General features: G+C 43.3%; 1 protein-coding gene and 1 pseudogene across 1 annotated transcript in view; one reads left to right on the top strand and one right to left on the bottom strand.

Moving 5' to 3' along the window:
• LOC148010300 (uncharacterized) overlaps positions 1-23,312 on the bottom strand; it is a 136,753-nt gene that overhangs the window by 35,536 nt on the left and 77,905 nt on the right. Inside the window, exon 4 of the mRNA XM_087671442.1 lies at positions 7,487-7,568. Coding sequence (XP_087527568.1) covers positions 7,487-7,568 — 82 coding nt within the window. The remainder of the gene's footprint in view (positions 1-7,486; positions 7,569-23,312) is intronic.
• LOC148010301 (uncharacterized) lies at positions 5,538-6,827 on the top strand (annotated as a pseudogene).

The raw sequence follows: 23,312 nt of genomic DNA, 5'->3' as shown, positions 1-23,312 counted from the left end.
GAAGAAGGGGGATAACAAGTCAAAGAAGGACAAGGACAAGGACAAAGAATCCACATTCCATATTTGTGGAAAGACTGGCCATTGGAAGAAGGATTGCCCTAACAAAGACAAGAAGGGCACCAACAAGAAGGACACGAAGGATTCTGGAGTGGTGGCTGCACCCTCATCAGCTGCGTTTCTTCATCTAGCTGTCATTGAGGACTCTACACCGAATGCTTCTGATGCTGCAATGACAGCTCCCCAGGCTCGAGAGTGGATCGTAGACAGTGGTGCCTCCCAGCACATGACTCCTTCATCAGATGGTGTTGCCCATTTGCGACCATCGCGTGGGCAGATTCTCATTGGAGATAGCTCTTCAGTGTCTATTGCAGGACGGGGTGAGATGCAGCTTATTCCAAATGGACGTGGTGGTACCCATACCTCAGAGGTCTTGCATGTACCAGGTTTAGGGTATCATCTACTGTCAATTCATAAGATTTGTTCCCTTGGACTTATGGTGGAGTTTGACAGTCATTCGGTGCGAGACCTTGATCGTGGGTCAAGGAAGGTTCTCTCATCAGGATATGAGGAGAACGGCATCTACAAACTAAAGTCTTCTACCGCCCTCTCTACTCTTCTTCTTACCTCTAAGACACAGTCAGAGCTATGGCATGCTCGGTTTGGTCACCTTAACTATGATTATCTTCGGAGGGCGTCACGTGGACAGCTTGTTCGAGGGTTGCCAGAGATAGTGGTGAGCTAGCAGCCATGCGTCTCCTGCATTCGTGGGAAACAGCATAGGGATGCGATTCCTAACAAAGCTTCGCGGCGGTCTACTTCACCGATGGAGCCTGTATCTACATATCTTTGTGGCCCTATGAGGAACGAGTCCTTGAGAGAAAGCTCGTACTTCATGTTGATCGTAGCTGACTACAGCAGGATGACATGGGCCTATTTCTTAGCATTGAAGTCAGAAGCTTTCTCCCACTTCAAGGATTGGCTTCTCTTTGAGGAGAACCGATCAGGCCGGAGATTGAAGACCTTGCGATCCGACAAGGGTGGTGAATTTGTTTCTAATGAGTTTACTCGTTTTTGTGCAAATAAAGGTATTCACCAGAGTTTGCTAATACCAACACTCCTCAAGAAAATGGCATTCTTGAACGGAAAAACCAAGTGTGATCGAGATGGCGCGCACCATGATGAAGCACCGACAGATACCTCAGTTTCTGTGGGCCGAGGCTGTGGCTACTGCACTCCACATCCTTAACCGATCCCCCACTTCGGCTGTTGATGGAATGAAACCTTTTGAGGCCTACTTTGGGACTAAGCGCGATGTTTCTTATTTTAGGGTCTTTGGGTGTGATGCCTATGTTCACATTCCCAAGGCTCATCGTGATAAATTTGAAGCAGCTTCCCGAAGACAGGTGTTTCTTGGCTACACCTCTCAGTCCCAAGGCTATCGTTTGTATCATCCCGTCAAGCGGGATGTGTACACCAGTCGAGATGTGTAGTTTGTGGGGGTTCCGCCCATAGCAACGGGTGAGGAGTATCCCGTTCTTGGAGATCCGGGGGAGAGTTGGGCTCCCGCGACAGTTCCTTTGGAGCCCGCGCCTTTTGATTCTGATTCTGTTTCTGACACAGAGTCTACTGTTCCACCGGTCACTCCCGAGGAGTTACCACCGGTGGATATCCCAGAGTCTTCAGCTGATGGAGAGAGACGAGGAGAGGTCCGGCCTCCTCCTCGTTGGGCCCGTGACACACTCCGTGATTCAGGGATCGAGGGGGTCCCTGAGGAGTGGGGACCGCAGGATGGTCCGCGGCGGTCACGGAGACACCAAGCACATTCTGCGGAGCTTGTTTGCTCTAACTATTGTTTGATGACCCGTGTTATGCAGGATCGAGAGCCCACCTCTGTGAAGGAGGCTTTACAGTCCGCACCATGGAAGAAAGCTATGGAAGCCGAGTTGGAGGCTATTGAGAGGAATGGCACTTGGTCACTCGTACCTCGCCCCCCGAATAAGAAGGTGATTGGCGTCAAGTGGGTCTTCAAGACCAAGTACCTTAGCGATGGTTCTTTGGACAAGCACAAGGCTCGCCTTGTTGCTAAAGGTTTTGCACAGCACCCAGGGATTGATTGTCATGACACTTTTGCCCCCACTGCTCGTATGGTGACTATTCGAGTTGTTCTTGCCTTGGCTGGCCATAGAAGATGGCATGTCTACCAGTTGGATGTGAAGTCGGCCTTCCTCAATGGTGATTTGAAGGAGGAGATCTATGTAGAGAAGCCTCCTAGCTTTGGATCTTCAGATGGGAAAGTCTACAGGTTGAAGAAGGCCTTGTATGGCCTCAAGCAGGCTCCGCGTGCATGGAACGAGAAGATTGATTCGTTCCTTCAGTCACAGTTGGGATATCGGCGTTCCAAGGCCGATCCGTAGCTTTATGTACACACTTCCGAGGCTGGTTGTGTGCTTTTTGTGTTGTATGTTAATGATTTGATTGTCACAGGTGATCATGCACAGAAGGTCAAAGAGACGAAGGCAGCTTTACATCAGACGTTCGAGATGATGGATTTGGATATACTTCATTTCTTCTTGGGCCATGAGATTTATCAGTCTCAGAGGGGGATTTTCATTTCTCAGCAGAGATATGTACAGGAGCTCTTGGGTTCTTTTGCGATGGAGGATTGTCGGACCATTTCTACTCCTATGGATCCGAACTGGAAGGCCACTTCCCATTCAGCTTCTCCCATGGCGGATGCTTCCCGCTATCGTCAGTTGATTGGATCATTGATTTGGCTCCTCAACACTCGTGTTGATCTTTGTTTTGCTGTTGGGCTCTTGGCGGGGTTCATGAGTGAACCTCAGACGGTGCATTGGCAGGCTGCCCAGAGGATACTTCGGTATTTGAGGGGGACGTCTGATTTAGGGATTCATTATCCAGCAGGCATAGGTGGTTCAGATCTTGTTCTTGCAGGTTGGAGCGACTCGGATTGGGCAGGTGATGTGGACCACAGGCGGTCTACTACAGGTTACTGTTTTACCTTGGGTGCAGGTGTTATCTCATGGAGTAGCAAGAAGCAGCCCACAGTAGCCCTTTCGTCTATTGAGGCGGAGTATCGGGCCGCGTCTTCCACCACATGTGAGGCTGTGTGGCTTCGGAGATTGTTGGAGGAGCTTGGCTGCCCCCACACTCGTCCTACTTTGCTACAATGCAACAATGAGAGTTGCATTGCCTTGGCACGGAATCCTGTTTTTCATGCCCGGACGAAGCACATAGAGATCCAGTACCACTTCGTCAGAGAGAAGCTTCTGGATGAGACCATCACCGTGGAGTACTGCAAGACAGAGGACAATCTTGCAGATTTGTTTACGAAGGCGCTTCCCCAAGCTCTACTTCGGAGACATTCCAGATCCCTCAGGCTTCTGCCCCGCCCAGGCTCTGAGAGGGGGTGATAGCAGATCAGAGACTAGCCGTACAGTCACAGTCGGACTGCCACGTGGCAGTCCGACTTGTACCAGTACAGTCGGCTGCATTTAATGCAGCCAACGTGCCTATTTGATGCGCCCTGATTCTGGCTATTTATAACGGAGTTTTCAGTCTTCTGCCCACATTCTTTTGCTTGCAGATTACAGGCTGGAGGCTCGCGCAGATTCCGTCTCTGTTCGCAGATTTCAGACAGGAGATCGTGCAGACTGCAGCGGACTTCGAGATGAATAGTAGCTTGTATCGTCGAGGTGGAGACACGCAGTCCAGCGCACTGCGCCCGTGTATATATCTGCATATCTTTGTATACAACACACTTTATATAGCAGATCTTCATCTTCCACTGTCTCTTCTCTCTCTCTGCGTTCTCTCTCTCTCAGTCCTACACTTCCGCACCGCTGCACTCTGACAGTTTCGTCTCCCGTGTGCAGAATGTCATTACGCAACACGGGAAATGGCATATGGCAGAATGGAGGAATGAGGTTAAAAATGCAAAAAGAACAACACAACTATTGACTGAAATCTCTCAGTCAAGGTCACTTTCTGATTTGGAAAAAGATTCCCTCTCATATGCCCAATCTAAGCTTGTTGTCAATGATCAGAGGAAATTGCATAAATGGCAGATAAGGGCAAGAATGAAGCCCCTCATGGACAAGGGCTGCTCATCGAAAGCCTTTTTCCAGAGTTTGCATGCTACTCGAAAGAAAAACTCATGTCTGAGACTTAGGAAGCTAGATGGCACTTGGACTCACTCTTTCTCTGATCTCTAAGATGAATACCACAATTATTTCCAGAAATTGTTTTCTGCACCTTGTTTCCCGTCAAATCAAGTGATTAATGCCAGGCATGAATTTCTCCAATATGTCTCTGGAATAGTTCACCAGGATGATGCTCTTACCTTAGAGAGGCCTTTTACTGATACAGAACCGGATGATGCATTGCTACACCTCAGTAAACATAAGTCTCCTGGATGGGATAGCCTAACGGTGGAATTTTATATTTCCTTTCGGGACGACTTAAAAGAGATCCTCTTGCAGATGATTAATGTTGCTTGGCAAGAAAATCAGCTGATGCGCTCTTGGAAGCATGGCTTAGTCAAGCTTATGCCCAAAAAACATCTCAGTGATCATATATCAGATTGGAGGCCCATTACCTTGATGCCTATGCTTTACAAACTTATTGCCAAAATGATTGTGCATAGGCTACAGGGGATACTGCATGCAAGACTTCATCCTCATCAGTATGGGTTTGTGCCGAGAAGACAAATGCATGACAATATATCCAATGCCTTGACTGCAATTGAATATGCTAAATACTCACATCAAGACGTACTTATATTGTAGGTGGATATTGCTAAGGCCTTTGATAATGTCCAATGGGATTTTATTTTTCATATCATGACTAAGTTGGGCTTTGGTCCCAAGATGGCAAATGTTGTTTACTAGCTTTACTCTGACTCTACTGCTCAGTGCATTTTGGGGGGGCATTTGTCTCGCTCATGGATATTGGGTCGATCAGTCAAGCAGGGCTGTCCTCTTAGTGCTCTTTTCTATGCAATTGTGACCCATCCTCTTCTGGTATATCTTGATCACTTAACAAACACAGGGCAGATGACTGGTCTTCAAATCCCAGGGACTACATCATTTTTGGCACAAGCGTATGCTGATGATTCTTTTTTCATGCCACAGAATTCTCCAAGGGAACTTCATATGCTTATGGCCACTCTTTCACTATATGGTCTGGTAGCAAGATTACATGTTAATTTTGACAAATCTAAATTGCTTCCCCTCAAACAATGTGACTGGCACTCTATTCTATGGCCTGGTTAGGTGGTGCTTTCCATAGATATTGTCAAGCATCTGGGATACCCCATAGGATGGCATATCACTAGGAAAATGCAACTGAAATGAATTTTCCAAAGACTGCAACATAAACTGGAAAACTGGAAGATTTCTGCTTGGCCCCTTCATGTCAGGCTCAAAATAGTACAATCCATTGTGATGTCTTATGTCCAGTTCTATTTGCCTTTGCTGCATTGGTCATCTAGGGATATCTCCGCTTTTATGTCTCAAGCTATGGAGATGCTATGGAAGACAAAAGCTGTTGTGAAAGCATTGAGACTCATGAGGATGGAAATGGTGTGCTCTCCAAGGATGCATGGTGGACTAAATATCCTCAATATAAGATATCATGTCCTTGCAAGGAAGGCTACCATGTTGCATACTTTCTTCCGTTAGCAACAGCCGTGGACTTGTATGCTAGCATCCATGTGTGCCAGCATGAGCACTTCTGCATATGGTCATTGGATTACGGATTTCTGGGAGGTTGTCATTGGCAAATTTGTGGGCAGAATACCTGGCTGTCCTTTCTCTACTGCTTTGATACTTGATTGGAAACAGGTTCTCTCTAAGGTCAAATGGGCTCCTAATAGTTGTTTGGGGACAAACTCCATGCGAAAAGAAAGCATTCATTGGAGTGCCATTTTTGACATTCCTCTTGCTTTACACGAACCTGTTCGGGCATACAATCTTATGAAACTGGGAATTAGGTACATACAGGATGTGGTGGATGATCAGGGATATACTTTATCCTTTCCTCGGGCCATGACCTCTTATGCATTGGGAATGCATAATAGGTTTATATGGAAGAAAATTGCTGATTTACTGCATCCCTTTCTACCAATTCCACCTATGCTTGATACAGACAGGCTTATGGATTGGCAATTACGGCCATCTGCTACATGCATTAGTCCTGTCTCTCTTTCTATCTTAACTTCCATCAAAGTATACAAGCTTCTTCAGCCTGCCCCATGGATTCAGCAGCATGCTAATTCTCTGTGACACTTAAAAAAGTCTCTTGCATGGTGGCGGAAGAATCTTAGGATGCTCTGGAAGTGTAAAATGCCACTGAAACAAAGGCTTTTTCTTTGGAGATGTTTGACAGGCACACTGTCAATGGGGGTCACACTTGCTAAACGTCACATTGCATCATCCACATGTCTGAGATGTTTGGCTCCCTCAGAGACTGTCCCTCATTTATTTTGGCATTGTCCTTGTTCCAGGATCCTCCTCAGGAGAATTTCAGATTCGCTTCGGCTTCGTTTCCCAAGTCATAGCTTTGGGAAACATTTCTGGCTCTTTGGCAGATTTATGCGTTCTTTGTCTCAATACTCACTCTTTCTTTTTTGGGTGAGATATTGGGCTCTTTGGACAATCTGGAGTGATCATAATTTGGCATACTTGGGTCGCCAAAACCACCAGCAATATGAATCCTTCCGAGCCTCACTGCGGCAATCTCTATATGATGCCAGCTATGAGGGTGACATGGACACTTCCTGTATAGAGCTTTTCTTTTTATGTTTCTAATAGTTTGGGATCGCCCCCTTTTCCGGGGGTCCTCAGCTTGTAAATTTGTGAGCACATAAATATACTGCACTGGATATTACCAAAAAAATATGTGTGTGTGTGTGTGTGTGTGTGTGTAGAACATGCACGCGTGCGCGCGCACACACACACACACACACATATGGTTTATCAATAGCAAGGCATACCATGGAATAGCTGTGATCAGGATTGAACATGGTTAATGACATTGTTGGCTTCAAGTTTACTTATGGAGAACAATATTATCATTTGATTGTCATGGCAACTTGATGCTCTACTTCGTGTTAAACAAATTTTATGTTCATTACAGGTCAAAATGCTCCACAAAACTCAAAACAAGGAAGAAGACTATATCAGGGCTAGTTCAATGAAGAATTTGGCAGAAGTTGACTCAACCCAGACAAACATAACTGGAAACCAAACCGGATACCCACCAGAAAATTCAGTGTATACAGATGCAAAGTCATTGTCAAGAAATCGTAGAGACAGTTTGCAAGTTACAAGTTACAAAGTCTTGCAAGAGAATTTCAAATTTTTTGAACAACTCTTGACAGAGATAACAACATGCAATTACTGGACAAGCGGTACTGTCAAATTCAACCATCTTTTATGATACAGGCACATACTTAGCCAGTACTTACATTTTCAAGGACTCGTTGAAGACTATCACTTCCAAAAGAGTGTCCACATGAAAGAATAGTTGCATCATCCATCAAAGAACCCCTAATAAACACAGAATAAAGAATATGAAGTAAAACACTTATGATTTCTGTTGTCATTATAGTTGCAAAACTTGTTTTAGTAGAGAAACCAAAGGAAACCAAGTATGCTGATTAAACCAAGAAAACTGCCTTATTCCAAACAATGGCATTTACATTGCATTGGCTGCCATCACGTCATACTTACTGTATGGTAGGTATTTTGGCATGGTACATATATTTAGGTACCGAGACAATTCTCATGATCAAAATAGGGTCAAGAAGGTATCAAGTCCTTCAAGTTTCGAGACAGTTCCCAGACCCCTGATGCAGCTCCTCCAGTTGACTTCACCACTAACATGTTCACATTTAAAACTAAATACATGGAAGTAAGTTCTTTGATTATCATTAGATGTCCACCCATCTGAGCCTTGTGCATGCATCTTCACAACCTTGTTGTACGATAGTTGTTCTAGGCACCAATCTGATCTCGAGAGAGAATAGTCACTCTAGTGTCACCCTTCTTTTCAAGCATGCATTCTTTTTTGGGGGAGGGGGGGCGGCCTTTTATGCATTTCAGGATTTCCACATGGAATATTGGAGGAGGATACCACAACTTTACTAGATCTTTAAATGGATCAAATACTGAAACACCTTGAACTATGTAAAACTTTCTACAAGAATGGCACAAGCTGAAAGAGAACCAAAACGAAAAGCAAACTCTCACACTCTCTTTCACATAGAACGGGCAAAACTCAAAAATCACTTGAGGGGAAAACAATACTTAATAATGTTGAGATATCATCATATCAGAGAGTGTATAATGTATATATGACCCAAGGACTCCTGAAGGACACCACTTTAGGCATGTGAGTTTGTCAAGAAGAGAGCACACAGAAGCTGGACATAGCATGTGAATACTACCTCTCAGTGACATTTTGGCAAGGTAATGGAGATAAGAAGCTGAATGAAGCTGAAAAGGGTGTAAAACTAGTGGGGCAAGAAGCAACTTCTCTGCACTCCAAGAGAACAGGGATCAAACCCCAACAGTAGAAAGTAGTTGACCAAGGTTGCTCCAAGATAAATGGTGAAGACATCAAACACAAAGTAGAAAGGACAACCAACTGATCAATCTGTTCATGAACTAAATTGTGAAGACCTTCAATGCACTTGGTCCTCAACTGCAACCAGATTGCGGACTAACACCATTGCACTCTAACTATCAATGTAGTGAGTCTCCAATAACTACCGCAGATAGGGCGCTGATGTTAAAAATAGCCCCAAATCATCCAATAACTACCTCAGACAGCAAATATCCACAGTGGCATCATAGAATATCCAATAATCCACCTCTGAAGAAAAACTTGCAACGTGAGCTGCTTCTAGCTAGACCAACAACAGCCAATAGAACAGAGGGACAGAATGTCAATATCTCTTAGTAATAACAGCTCGAGTCCAATTGGAAACAAATCCTTATAATGCAACCCCTTTATGAAAATGGATCTCCAAAGTATAGATATCTTGAAGATACCATAATACTCACAGATGAGCCTGCCAATGAGTACAAATAGGTCAAACTCAAAACCAGTATCTATAGGTAACATATAGTTTGGATACATAGTAGTTGTCATAGAATTACAATCAACCATATTAAACACGGATAGCAGCTCCAAACAGACTTCTACAAAAGCAAAAAGTATGCCATGATCATGCTGAAAAATTCCAATACCATGGGAACAATGCAGCAGTCCCAAATTAGTCATCTCAAATTTGATCCTCAATCAATACATGATTTTATACACCTTGGCTGTATATGAGCCAACAATAATCAAACAAAAGGAACTAGAAGATAAGCATAGGCATCCAAGCAGCTCTTAGCAAATCCCTGTGAAATGAAGAAAGAATCAATATAGTATAGCAATGCCATAAACGAGCTGTATGGTTCAGACAATACAAGGCCTTTAGCAAGCAATAAACATGATCCTTATAAACTAAAGAACAGAGAATCCCTTTGGCAACTCTCTTTTTTAACCTCCCCATTCAGAAAGGTGCTCTTAACCTTTCACCTTCATTTGGTATATGGGCAAAACTTGATGGCCTACAAGAGATAAGAGCACTCACAGAGAGAAAATGTCTCCTCATAATCAATGTTTGCTTACTATGGAGAGGAGAGACGGAGCAACGAGAGCAAGATCTTTTCAAGATAGATGATTTTGACATATATGACTGGGCTTGTGACACGAGGCCTAGTTGGTGTTATCCTAGCACCTCTCTTTCATGTCATTCTCTTGTTCCAGCCAGTTCTCCTAGAGAGGATCTCTTCTGAGTGTCAAGATCCTCCAGCACCATACTAGGATGATGATCTTAGGGAGGCCATTCGCAATAATTTGCAAGGCTAACCGATGATTGGATGGTTGACCAGCCACTTAGATGACAACCTTCAAGAGATCAACGCTTTTCCAAAGAGGAGGCCTCAAGGAAAAGAGTGTGTCTCTTATAGTCATATACAATGGAAATGGCAATGACAACAGCCAACTCTACTGCAATGGAAATGCCTAAAGACTTGGTAAGGAAACTGCTGGAAACTGTTCAACATGTTTACTCTTTCTCTCTTCAAAATGTGGAACAACAAACTTTGAGAAGCACACTAGCATAATTGCCCAACGTAGTAAGAAAATGAGTAAACAAGTATTAGTCCCAAGAAAAACTCCGGCGATACTTGGGGCAAACATTAGCAAGCAGGCAAAACAAAAACAGCGAAGGAGACTCATAGGAAGCACTGAGTAGAGTTTCCAAGTAAGAAGGCAATGAAATGGCAATTTTCTATGACTATGGTGTCTCCCCACAAGAAAGAGACAAAGAAAGAAAGATATATGGCCTATTGAGGCCCAAACGGCCTATAAGAAAAAATCATGTACAGTGAGTGGTAATCACTAGACATTCAAGTCTATCATCCAAAGTATAACATATGATACACAATGCAAAGCGAAGAGCAATGTGCAATACAATGTCAATGTGAAACCGGCCTGTAGATCTGATCTACAAAGCAGTGAACATAAACTTATAGCGTGCGCACTCTTCAGAATAATAAATGACACAACAAACTTGAGAGCTAAAGCACGTTTGCATAGTAGACAACACCAAATTGGTCCTCAAGGTGAGCGCCCCTTATAGTATTTCTTTGATATTGAAGATGATCCCATACATGAACCACTTTCAATTCCACCCATGCGATCCAACACAACTATCATAGACCAGCACCATCTTTGCCAATAGCCATATGACCAAGGGGTCTCCATTGATCAGTTTGAGCACCTCATGACCGTAATGGATAAGCCACAAACAATAAAGTGTTGAGCTAAAAATGAATTAGCTTTAATTAAACAGCCCCAAAACTCAAATTAATTAATGAGTTTAAGCTTTTTGTTTAAAACAAACGCAATCCTAGAGAGTTTCAATGTCCCACATGCAAACTCTAATTTGGGAGGCCCAAAACTTTCTATAAATAGACACGCTGCCTTTCCACTCAATTCATCTTGTTTTTGCAGATTGCAAGTGCTATAGCTTGGCTGCACACACACCTTCGGAAAGGACATCTCAGCCGAGGCTGCCACACACTATATATCATTATCTAGCACCTATTTGCAGCCCTCTCCTTGCTGTCCTCTCCTCATTCTGCTGCAGCCTGCTGTCCACCTTCACCTAAAGGCTGCATTCACAGCCTGGTGACCACTTGGAGGCTATGTTTACTGCATTGGTGACTCCGTCTACTGCCCGTACCACCTCCCAAGGCTGCATTTTGATCAGCAGGCTGCTGTCCTAACTGCCATGTAATCACAGATCTGCGTTTTCCTGATCAGACTGCCACCAGCCTGCCACATCATCACCAGCCCGCTGCATTTGCAGATTTCTCTCCTGAGTCCTCTCCATGTCTGACATTGATCTAGCTGCCTACTAATGTGCTTGCTACTGCCAAACAAACACCTAGGGAGGCTGCCTTGCTGCAAATTCAGAATCCGGAGTATGACACACTCTCCAGCTCGTATGTCTGCCCCAATCCTCAAGGCATAAGAGTTCGTGGGTCAGTATTCCTTCACTGCATGGTGTGTTTGTTGCATAAGCATTGTATTGTTCAAACTCATTTAGTTTCTTATCCACTGTGTTCATTGTCTCTGAGTTACCCTAACCCTAACTGTGTTCTCTTATCAGTTTGTGCTATTGTTGTACAATTGTGTTTGAGTTTCTATGTTAGGGTATTTCTCCACATGGTATCGAAGCTAGGTTCTCTTTGAAGCAACCTAGAACCTTGATCTGAAAGCTCTTCGCAAAAGAGAGGAACCACAATAGGTTAGATGACTTCAAACACATCTGCACCGACTCAATCCCCAAAAAAGCCTATGGCAAAAACTGGGTGGAAGTGGCATCCATTGCCAACTCCATGAGGTTCCAACACAACAGATGATCCTTCTGACTACATTGGAGACACTATCGATGAGGAGTTGCAATTGATCTTGGCTCACAGAGTAGAAAAGCAGAAGAGCTATATCAACAAGCTTTAAAACAAAAGTTGCATGCAAAAGGTATATTTCGTTCTTTCTCATCAGATATAGTACATAAGTTTGACGATGTTGCAAGGCTGGTGAGACCTCCACTAGGGATGGGCCCCTCTCTTGAGAGAGATCCGGAGTGTTTCACACTTTCAGCCTACTTCTCCTACTTTGATGCAAGGTACACAAGTCTCTACTTTTGTTCCTTCATCTGTTTCTCTTTCTCTACTGCGTTTGCAACATGTTAGTAAAGACCAAATTGAAGCAAGACTACCTTATGCGGAACATGGTAAATCCCTCATGGATGACCCACTCATGTATGTGAATACAAGAAGGGGTGATTATAAGAAAAAGTCAAGTATCTCTTCTTCATCTCTTCCTTCTTTTCATTATATTTCTAATAGTAAAAATGAGTTTGGCACATAATCTTCTTTGCATTCATCTTCACCTTCATTCACATCAAAATCAATTCAATGTAACATCTCAATTTACAAACCCACCCATGCCACCCACTTCTTCTGCTACATTGCCATTACCGTTTACACCTTTCACCTTTGCATATCAATTCCCACATGATTTTGCACATAGCACACCAAGGGATCTGTCACATCTAGCACAATCTTTCGGACTTCTTCATCTCCACTTTTGGGTGGTGCACATGCACCTTTGGAGGAGGCTCAACCTCCATCTTTCACATCTTTGGTTTACATGCAGCATGGAGTCCCTACCCTTGCTTACCCAGGGGTCGATCAGCTAGTACCACAGTTTGCCTCTATGGCTTTACCTACTCGACCTACTGGTCACTCTGTTGTGCCCCATCCAACATTTGGATAGAGAGCTTAGGTGCTCTAGTACCTCCACATCCACCCCAATACCTTATGGAAACATTCATGTTTCAGTTACCTCCACCATCGACGTTATATCATTACTCACAATCTATTTTTACCTGCCTACCACCTCTTCCTACCTATCTCCCTCCCTCCTACCCTTTCTCTCTTCCAACACCTCATGGTTCATCCTCTTCATCAACTAAGCATGCTTTCTCTAATAAGACTCATTTCAAAGGGTCTAATTACACCACTTGGTCGAATCTAATGAGACATGTACTTGACTCTTAGAATCTATGGGACCCTGTGTAGGGATTGGAATCCCAGCCCGATCCCACAATTGTTCCATACCAAATTGTCCACTCCCAGAGGGCTAGGAATGTCTCTACCAAAGTCAAGTTGGTGCAAGGCCCTCTCCCTAAGTTTCATTCACAACTGCAACACTTTAACCTAGCATCCAAGCGATGGGCACACTTGGCTGGCCACTATGCAACTCCAAATAGGACTCCTTGTATCAATATCACACTCGACCATAAACTACAAATTTTCAAAATCACCAACCAGGATAACCTTAAGGTCAAGTTGGTAGAGTATCAGTGACTTCTCGCCGAGCTCTCTACACTAGGGACTCCTAAGTTCTCTGATAACCAAGTCACCTTGTTTCTAAATAAGTTGCCAAGGAAATACTTCCATTTTGCACAACCTACCATGCCCACCTTCTATAAATTTGAGTATCAACTATTGTGTTACGCTCAGTTGTTCGATCAATTTCATAGCCCTTCATCTTTAGAGGAGGCTCTCATTGCCACTTCTCAGAAAGAGCAACAAGGGAAAGGTAAACAAAACCAAAATCAAAATCATAGTAGTAAAGGCACACATTTCCTTGCTTTCGAAACTTACGAAATGTTTCTTAGAGTAAGAAACATTTCTTTCGAAACTCTCATACTCATCCTCACTGATGAGATTACCATCATCATGAAATGATGGCTCCTCATGCGCCAGCTATGCCCGCGAGGGAGGGATGTCACATGAGGCACGGGATGGAAGCTACTAAAGCGCCGCCTCACACGTGTCTACAAGCCACTCAAACCACCCCTCCTCAATGTCAAAGGGCACCGAATGACCATGCCCCTACTGCCACCTACTTGAACTCCTTGCCTACGAGCATGTTAACTACAAGTGTCACGAGTATCTGCTTGCTATAAGCTATCTATACAACTCTGCAAATATCATCTTTTCCTCCCTTTCCACCTCCTGATGTACACTCAGAAGACTATCGCCCGCCAACTTAAATGTATCAACATTCACCTACACAATGCACATACGATTGTAAATACTAAATCGTAAAGTATAAAGTTTAAAACAACAAATTTTAAACGATAAGATTAAGCATTTACCTACTTTGACCTACCCATACTCATCATGGCTCTCATGATGTGTAAGTGAGTGTAGCAATAGACTAGCCACTCTAATTGTCGTGTGCTAAGCCAATTGTGAATCTTTGAGTGAATAAGAGAATATATACTCCAATTTTTCTCACATGCACCCCAAGAGCAATCCTGAGCAAGGACTCTCATGGCCAAGGGCTGAAGAGTCTCCACTATGTATCCAAAGTTTTGTCACCAAAAGAGAGGCTTCACAAGTGACTCTCTCCTCCAAAAAGTGGGAGAAGCAAATGCCACATGCCCTCTCTGATCTACATAGCATCCTAGCTCTTCTAGCGCTGCATTTTGGTCATCCACAGGAACCACACAAGTCAAATATGCAAGTTGGTCCGAACAAAGCTCTCTATCATCCATAACAGCCAATGACTTGTATTCCAAGTGTACCAATGCTGCAAAACCACGGATGGGCATTTGCATCCATGACCATCTCTTCTTTGCTATCTGTAGAACACGTGCACACACTATCTCCGTGATCACCATGCAAGCTCGAGCCTCCACTAATGCCGCTCTAAAGAAGTGAACGAGAAGACCCATGATGGATCCCTTGCAATCACTCATACGCAACACCCTACAAAAGGAAGTCACGAAAGTAACAATGGCACAAGCTTTCTGCCAAAATTGCTCATTGAGACACAAGCAATGCATAGCTTTGGCCTCCTCTACTCATGCTCATCCCACTTATTCCATAGAGTGGACACCATTTTCCAAACCACATCTCATAAAGACACTCTAGCAACACCACATGTAAGAAAATTGAGTTGAAGAAGGCTCCTTCAACTCCACTGTGCTATGTTTATGATACATCGCAATCACTTCATCTTTATCGTGAAGAAGGTGACAACTAATTTAGCTTTGTGGACCACCCTCTTCACTCACTTAAGCTTACGGATGTCCTCCATGAGCAAGTCCAAACGATAACTTGCACATGGAGTCCACACAATTGTATGAAACTCGGTCTCAAGCAAACGGCCCATGTGCCGATAATTGGTTGCATTGTCAGTCAACAACTTGCACCACATTTAAGGGGCCCACCTACAACCACAAATTACAATACTTAGAGAGAGAGAGAGAGAGAGAGTTAAACCTCGAAGGATTCAAGAATCAACAAAGGGAGAGGATTGGAAGAAAGAGAGATGGAGAGAGACTTCACGAATCACGATCATTAAATTATAATATATAATACAAAACTCAAAATTATGAAAGAAACAAATTTAAAAAGGCAATGTATATCTCAATGGCAGCTTGCCAAATGTGGCAATAAATGAATACACCCATCGTTTTTCTCCCCCTCTTGCCAATACCTACATCCCGCAAAAAGAAAGTATCGAGCGAACATGAGACAAGTCTGTTGATGATGCCCTGTTTCTTATGATCACTCCATCCTTCAATGAGAATGGAGCAACCATATTTTGTCCATGCTACCTGAATAGAATCAAGGGCTCTATAAATCCTCTCCTCCTCTTCATCAATCTTTTTCATCCTTATATCATTATATGTGACACCAGTCCCTCGTTCACACGAACCCACATTGGCAATGGCTTTTGCCATCTTCTTCCATTGCTCTTGCTTTAGAACAATGAATGCAAGATTGCATTCAATAAACTGTGCGTACAATTTCAATGTCCACAAGTCTTTGCCTAAGAAAGGCAACCGATGGAGAGAGAGAGAGAGAGAGAGAGAGAGAGAGAGAGGATTGCCTCTCCGATGTCGCATAAGCCTCCACTCTGTCTTTTGCCGCAAAGCCGGATTCGGATGTGGACCTGGCATCACCAACGGTGGAGGTATCACCCGCATCAATTGAAGATATGCCCACATTCGATGCTTCCTCATCAGTAGGCATAGGTGTTGGTGCCGATACGCCACCTCCTCCTCCTCCACTGGATCCCCCTCTCATCTCAGTGAGAATCTCATCTGCAATGTTTTGAGGAATTTTCTTGCATTGAGCAACTTGCCCGCCCCCCACGCCCATCTTGGAAAGATGTTGGAGAAGTCAAATCATACCACTTGTGTAGTGCTTCCGGCAATACTCACATATCCAATGCTGGGAGTTGGACTTCTCGGTGTCCCTCTCCACATGGATGGCCTGCAAACTCAAGGCCTCATGCTTTTCACGAGTCATGATGCGGATGGAGGGCCAAGGCTTCAAGCTTCGAAGTTGGAAGTTCGGGACCCAATGGGGGAGAGAAGAGTGCGAAAGAAAGAAAGATATATTAACATCTTCTAAGACACAAATCGACCTATAGAACAAAACCATGTACACTGCGAGTCCTCACTAGATATCAAAGAGTAGCATGCTAAAAGATAGTCAGTGATATATTGTGAAAAGAAACTAGGGTGATGTACACAACAAAATAGTGCTCATATAGGGATACAATGGGAAGATGAGGTGGTACATACCTAGCTGTGTGGCTGAATGATATCCCTATATCTAGTTTCACCTAGTCAAGATAGTTGGATAGAGTATGTCATACATCCCGGATGAAATAGTATGAGGGTAGTGATTGGACTAGGCCCTCAACTTTGTCAGCTGCTGCTCACGTCACCAACGGATCTCCCTCATCTCTCTCTGATTTACAGCAACCTATTGAACCTGATTTACAGCAACAACAGAATCATGATATCTTCCTTGAAGAGAAACCACCTACTCATGATCACCTAGAGCACACAAGGGCTGAGATTCAAGAGCCTAAAACAGTCCCTCGTTAGCTGCTAGACACTCTTTGGGACAGCAAGCAACCTTTTCCTTTGGCTACTCCCACACGAGCCTCCACTCGTAAGGAACAAGGTAATCTTCTTGCATGTGCATTGGTGGCTATAGTATGCAATGAAGAACCTCTATGTTATAAAGATGCTTTTTTAGATGATCGTTGGGTGAAAGCAATGAAGGCAAAGATTGATTCCATCCATCAGAATGACACTTGGAAGCTATAAGTCTTGCCTCATGGCAAGCATGCAATAGGTACCAAATGGGTTTATAAAATTAAAGGAAAGTCAAATGGTTTTATTGACAAGTACAAAGCCCACCTTGTTGCCAAGAGCTATGCCCAACAACAAGGAATTGACTTTCAGGAGACTTTTGCCCCTACCTCTTGCATTACTACCATCACGAGCATTATTGCCCTTGCTACCCACTTTCACTGGGAGGTGCATCAACTCGGACATCAATTTCTCCATGGATATCTCACTGAAGAGGTATATACATAGTGTACTCTCCAAAAAACCCCGCTCCCTAACCCTCCCCCCCCCCCAAAAAAAAAAATCCCACTCCACCCAACTCTTCTATGACATGGCAAAACCCTCCCAAAAATAAACCCCGCCTGTGATAAACTCCAAAAATCATGCCAACATGCCCCGGCCCCATAACATAGCATAACACGGCGTATCACGCCCCTTGGAACTCAACATGACACCATAACACAGCATGGCAATTCCAAAGGGGCGTGATACGCCGTGTTATGCTGTGTTATGGTGTCGGGGCATGTTAGTATGATTTTTGGAGCTTATCACACCGCGCCACCCAACTCTCCTATAGCATGGTGCACCCCTCCTTCCCTTACAAAAACCCATCCCACCCAACTCCCCTACAACATCTCAGCCTCCAATATTTACAGTTAAAGGCTCTAAGCATAAAGTTTAATGTCTCAAGAAGGCTTTGCATAGTTTAAAGCAAGTTCCACAAGCTTGGTATGCCCACATACATTCTCATCTATTGCATCTTGGATTTCAGAATAGCCGTACCAAGGCTACTCTTTACATTTGACATCAAGGATCTAATGTGCTTTATGTTGATGATATGCTTGTCAATGGGACCAATGCTTGTCAAATTGCAGCATTTAAGACAGACTTACAGCAAACCTTTGCCAGGGCAGATCTTGGTCTACTTCACTATTATTTGGGCACCCAATTTGCTACCATTGAGGGGGGCATCATCATGACAAAATTCAAGTATATTGGACAGTGTCTTCAACGCTTTCGATTTGACTTTTGAGGATTGCAAGTCCATGTCTACTTCCTTGAAGCCCGGTAACAAAAATACTTCTGATGATGGTAGCACATCCTTTGATACTACTTTATATCAGCAAGCTCTTGGATGCTTGATTTATCTATGTCACACAAGGCTCGATCTTCAATTTGATGTCTCCCAATTGAGTAGATTTATGCATAGGCCTTCAGTACTTCATTGGCAAGTAGCGAAGCGTGTCTTTTGCTATCTTGAAGGCACCCAAGATCTTGGCCTTTTCTACAAGGCTGATTCTTCACTCTCTTTGTATGAATATTCTGACAGTGATAGGGCTTGGACGTTCAGATTCTTGTCTCTCTCATAGTGACAACTACTTCTTCCTGGATACATCTCTTGAACTACAATTGCTACTTCCCGTTGTGAAGTTAAGTACAGAGCAACATTCACACCCACAGTGGAGTGTGTTTGGCTCCACAAGTTACTTGTAGATCTTCATGTGCACCAAACGGATCTGACACTTATCTACACTAACAACCAATGTGCTTTGGCCATTGCGGGGAACCCAATGTTCCATGCCCACACAAAGCATATATAAGTTCATTACCATTATGTTCGTGAGTAGATGTCAGCTGGAGAAATAGAGTTGTCTTACATACCTACTAAAGACAACTTAGCAGATATTTTCACAAAGTCTCCTCCTTGACCAAAGTTCGAAGCTTTTCGACAAGTGTTGAGAGGAAGTCCGCGAAAGGCTGCAGTAGCTCAAGAACTAGGTCGATCGCATGATGATCAAGCATGTGGTGAAGTAAAGATAGATGCAGCATCAGCACTATTGAGAGTTGCTCCCAACTACTTTGCAAGCAAGTCCAAATAAGATTTCACATAATGAGATAGCACACTAATCAAGGAAGATTGTTAAGCGGGGCCTTGGGTGGCGTTTAGCAGTGAATGGTGGCACAAAGTGTGAGAATAGGAAGGGATCGAAGCTCAACTGAGAGTGGAGTAGACGATGTAGAGTATGAATGCATGACACCAAATACGATTATCTGAAGTATAAGGTGCAAGTACAAAGTACAAACCTTAAACCTTAGGGTTGTAAGAGGGTCTTCACACCCAAAGTGTATGAAACACGACAAGTTCCCAAAATTGTATAACATAGGCACATAAAATAAAGGGAATAAATCTGCGTGAAAAAACCTCTCGTACCAAGAGAGTAAAAAGTGTACCAATGTCCTACTGAAGATCACTAATACTCCTCTCTGAGCGTAGGCGTGAGTGAAACCCAAGAAACCCCCTAGAGTAAAGAGTGATCAAAATACAAGGGTCATCTGCCACCAAAGGAGATCAAATTTAAAGCATTGCAAAATGCTTCAAATTTATCACGAGGAAGAGCTTTGGTGAAGATGTCTGCCACATGACTGGTGGTAGGACAATAAACAAGGCTGATATCTCCTGTATGTAGCCTCTCTCTAACAAAGTGATAAAGAATCTCAATGTGTTTCGTGCGTGCATGAAACACTGGGTTCCATGCCACTGCAATGGCACTTTGATTGTCAGTGAACAAAGGAGTAGGCTCTGTGATAAATACATCCAGATTAGCTAGCAAGCGTCTAAGCTATACGCATTCAACTGTGGTAGCGAAAGCTGCCTTGTATTCAACTTTACATGGCGATGTGGCAATAGTGGATTCTTTCTTGCTAAGCCAAGAAAATGCAAGATAAGCCAAGAACAAAACAATTGCCACTAGTGAAGTGATGAGAATCATAATCACCAGCCCAATCAAAATCACTGTAAGCATGTAAGTGCAGTGATTCCTCCTTGGCATAAAGCAATCCAAGAGTCCTAGTACCCTACAAGTAACGGAAAACACACTTGACAGCTTGCCAATGTGACATGTGTGACTGATGTATATATCTACTTAGAGCTGAAACTACAAACTGTATGTCCAGCCTAGTGTTGCATAGGTAGATAAGGCATCCAACTGTGCTGGAGCATGTGTGGATATCAAACAAGTCACTATCATCATGCAATGACAACTTCAATCCAGATTCCATTGGTGTACAAATTGGCTTGCAATCTTGTAAGCCAAACCTTTCAAGAAGTTTACCAATGTATCTCGACTGTGATAAATCAATGCCTCTAGCATCATGAATGAACTAAATGCCTAAGTAACAGTGCAAAGACTCCAGATCTGACATCTTAAAAGTTTGCTGTAAATTTTTTTTTAATGCTGAAATCTGATCAGCATGTGTCCCTTTAAGCAAAAGATCATCAACATATACACATATGATCAGCAAGGATTCCCCCTCTTTACATATGTTAAGGGTAGACTCTAATGAGCTGTTTATGAACCCTCAGCTGAGTAAAAAGGCATCAATCTTTGCATATCAAGCTCAAGGAGCTTGTTTCAAGCCATATAAAGCCTTTTTCAGCTTACAAACCAAGTGTTCGGATCCCTCAACTGCAAAACCAATGAGCTGCGGTACATACACTTCGTCATGAAGTTCCCTATGTAAAAATGCAATCTTTATATCTAGCTAATACACAATCCATCCATAATGGGCAGTCAAAGTAACCATAGACCTAATGGTAGTCATGCGGGAGGTAGGAGCAAATGCCTCCTCATAGTCAATGCCTTTCCTCTGTGCATAGCCCTTGGCTACAAGCCTGGTTTTATATTTGTCAATGGATCCATCTACATTCTTTTTCAACTTATAGACCCATTTTGTTCCAATGGCTTTCTTCCCAATAGGCAAAGACACTAAATTCCATGTTTTATTCTTTATGATGGAATCAAACTCAGCTTGTATTGCTGCCATCCAATGCACGCTATGTTGTGCATCCTCAAAACATTCAGGCTCCTCATCATCAACTGTATGTGCTGCCATAACAAACTCCACGGTATGTGCACCATCATGCATACGAGCTTGCCTTCTAGTACTACCAGCAATAGGAGCATCCAAATGACTATCTCTCATAGTCTATAAATACCATTTGGGCATTTGTCTAGCCTCCTGACTGTGTACAAGCTCTTGCTGAATTTCAGATTTAGCATCTTGCTGAATATTCAGATCAGCCATGGGCTGATTTTCTGCATTATTCAATGGACCAGCTGACTGAACTTTAAGTTCACTTGCTGAAACTCCAGCTGTATCACCAAATGAAATGGGCAACACTCCTTTAGATACATCACTAGCAGCCTGATATGTGTCAAAACCAACAAGGGATAATTCTGATTTTTCATCGAAAACCGCATTTATACTAACAAATACATTTTTAGAGAATGTCATATAATCTATATCCTTTGCTCTCACTGCTGTACCCCACAAAAATGCATTTGACAGCCTTGTTATCCAACTTTTTTTTGAGTACCTTGGGAATGTGTGCATATGCAAGACACCCAAAAGTACAAAAATGACAAACAGAAGGTTTCCGCCTGTTCCAAGCCTCAAAAGGCGCAATATTCTTTAATGCTTTGGTGGGGCATCTATTCAAGACATGACAAGCACACATAACTGCTTCCATCCAAAAATTGTGTGGCAAGCTCTTTGCTTTCAACATACATCTGGCCATCTCCATGAGTGACCGATTCTTCCTCTCTGCAATCCCATTCTGTTGTGGAGTATAAGCAATAGTGTATTGATGACCAATGCCATTCTGCTTCAAAAAAGAATTCAACATAGAGGACATGTATTCCCCCCCTCGGTCCGAACGGAGAGTCTTCACCCTGCAGCCAAATTGGTTTTCAACAAGTACTAGAAAATCCAAAAATGCATCATATACTTCTGACTTTTTCACTGAACAGTAGACCCAGCAGAAGTGAGTAAAGTCATTAATAAAAGTGACGAAATAGTAACAGCCACCCAATGACTTTATCTGCATAGGGCCACATTTATCCGAGTGCACAATCTGTAACTTGGTAGCAACTCTAAAAGCAACATCACAGGGAAACGAAAACCGATGCGTTTACCCCAAAATACATCCCTTGCACAAGTGCTCAAGAGATCTCTCCAAGAGAGGTAATCCATCAAGCATATGTGTACGTTGCAAAAGCAACAAGCTACCATAGTTTACATGCCCCATGCGAGTATGCCATGACTCGGCCTATAACATAGCAAAAGTAAGAGTGGACGCTAAATAGGCTAACTGATCAACTGAAAGAGCATGCAACTCATATAATCCATGATATAGAGTGCCAATCAAAACCAAAGTCATGTGTTCCGTCTCTCTCACCATGCATCTGTCATTTGTGAGATGGAGAGAGGATCGAAGCTTAGCTCAGAGTGTAGTAGACAGTGTGAGACTAAAGTACGACACTCAATGCAATAGACTGAAAGAGTGTAAACTGAAAGTACAAGGTACAACCCTTAAACCTTAGGGTTGTAGGGGGTGTTCGCACCCGAACACGATAATTATCCGCTAGTGTGTGGCATAAGCACATACAAAATAAGACTAAGTCTGGGGGGAAAAACCTCTCGTACCGAGAGTAAAGAGTGCCCTAGTGTCCTATGATCACCAACACTCCTATGTGGACATAGGCGTAAGTGAGGCGTAAGTGAAATACCCAACAAACCCCCCTGGAGTGAAGAGTGATCAAAAATACAAGGATCATCCGCCACCAAAGGATATCAAATTTAAAGCATTGCGAAATGCTTCAAATTTGTCACAAGGAAGAGCTTTGGTGAAGATGTCTCCCACATTACTGGTGGTACAATAATAAACAAGGCCGATATCACTTGCATGTAGCCTCTCTCTAACAAAGTGATAATGTATCTCAATGTATTTCGTGCGTGCATGAAACACTGGGTTCCATGCCACTGCAATGGCACTCTGACTATCAGTGAACAAAGGAGTAGGCTCCGTAACAGATACATCTAGATCAACTAACAAGCGTCTAATCCATACACATTCAACCGTGGTAGTAAAAGCTGCCTTGTATTCAGCTTCACATGACGATGTGGCAACAGTGGATTGTTTCTTGCTAAGCCA

The sequence above is a fragment of the Lygodium microphyllum genome, chromosome 29, assembly GCF_053477565.2.
Source record: "Lygodium microphyllum isolate KBCC chromosome 29, Lygodium_microphyllum_v1.1.10, whole genome shotgun sequence".
Classification (NCBI taxonomy): Eukaryota; Viridiplantae; Streptophyta; class Polypodiopsida; order Schizaeales; family Lygodiaceae; genus Lygodium; species Lygodium microphyllum.
The sequence above is the reverse complement of the archived record's forward strand: the minus strand, read 5'-3'. Positions and strand labels throughout refer to the sequence as shown.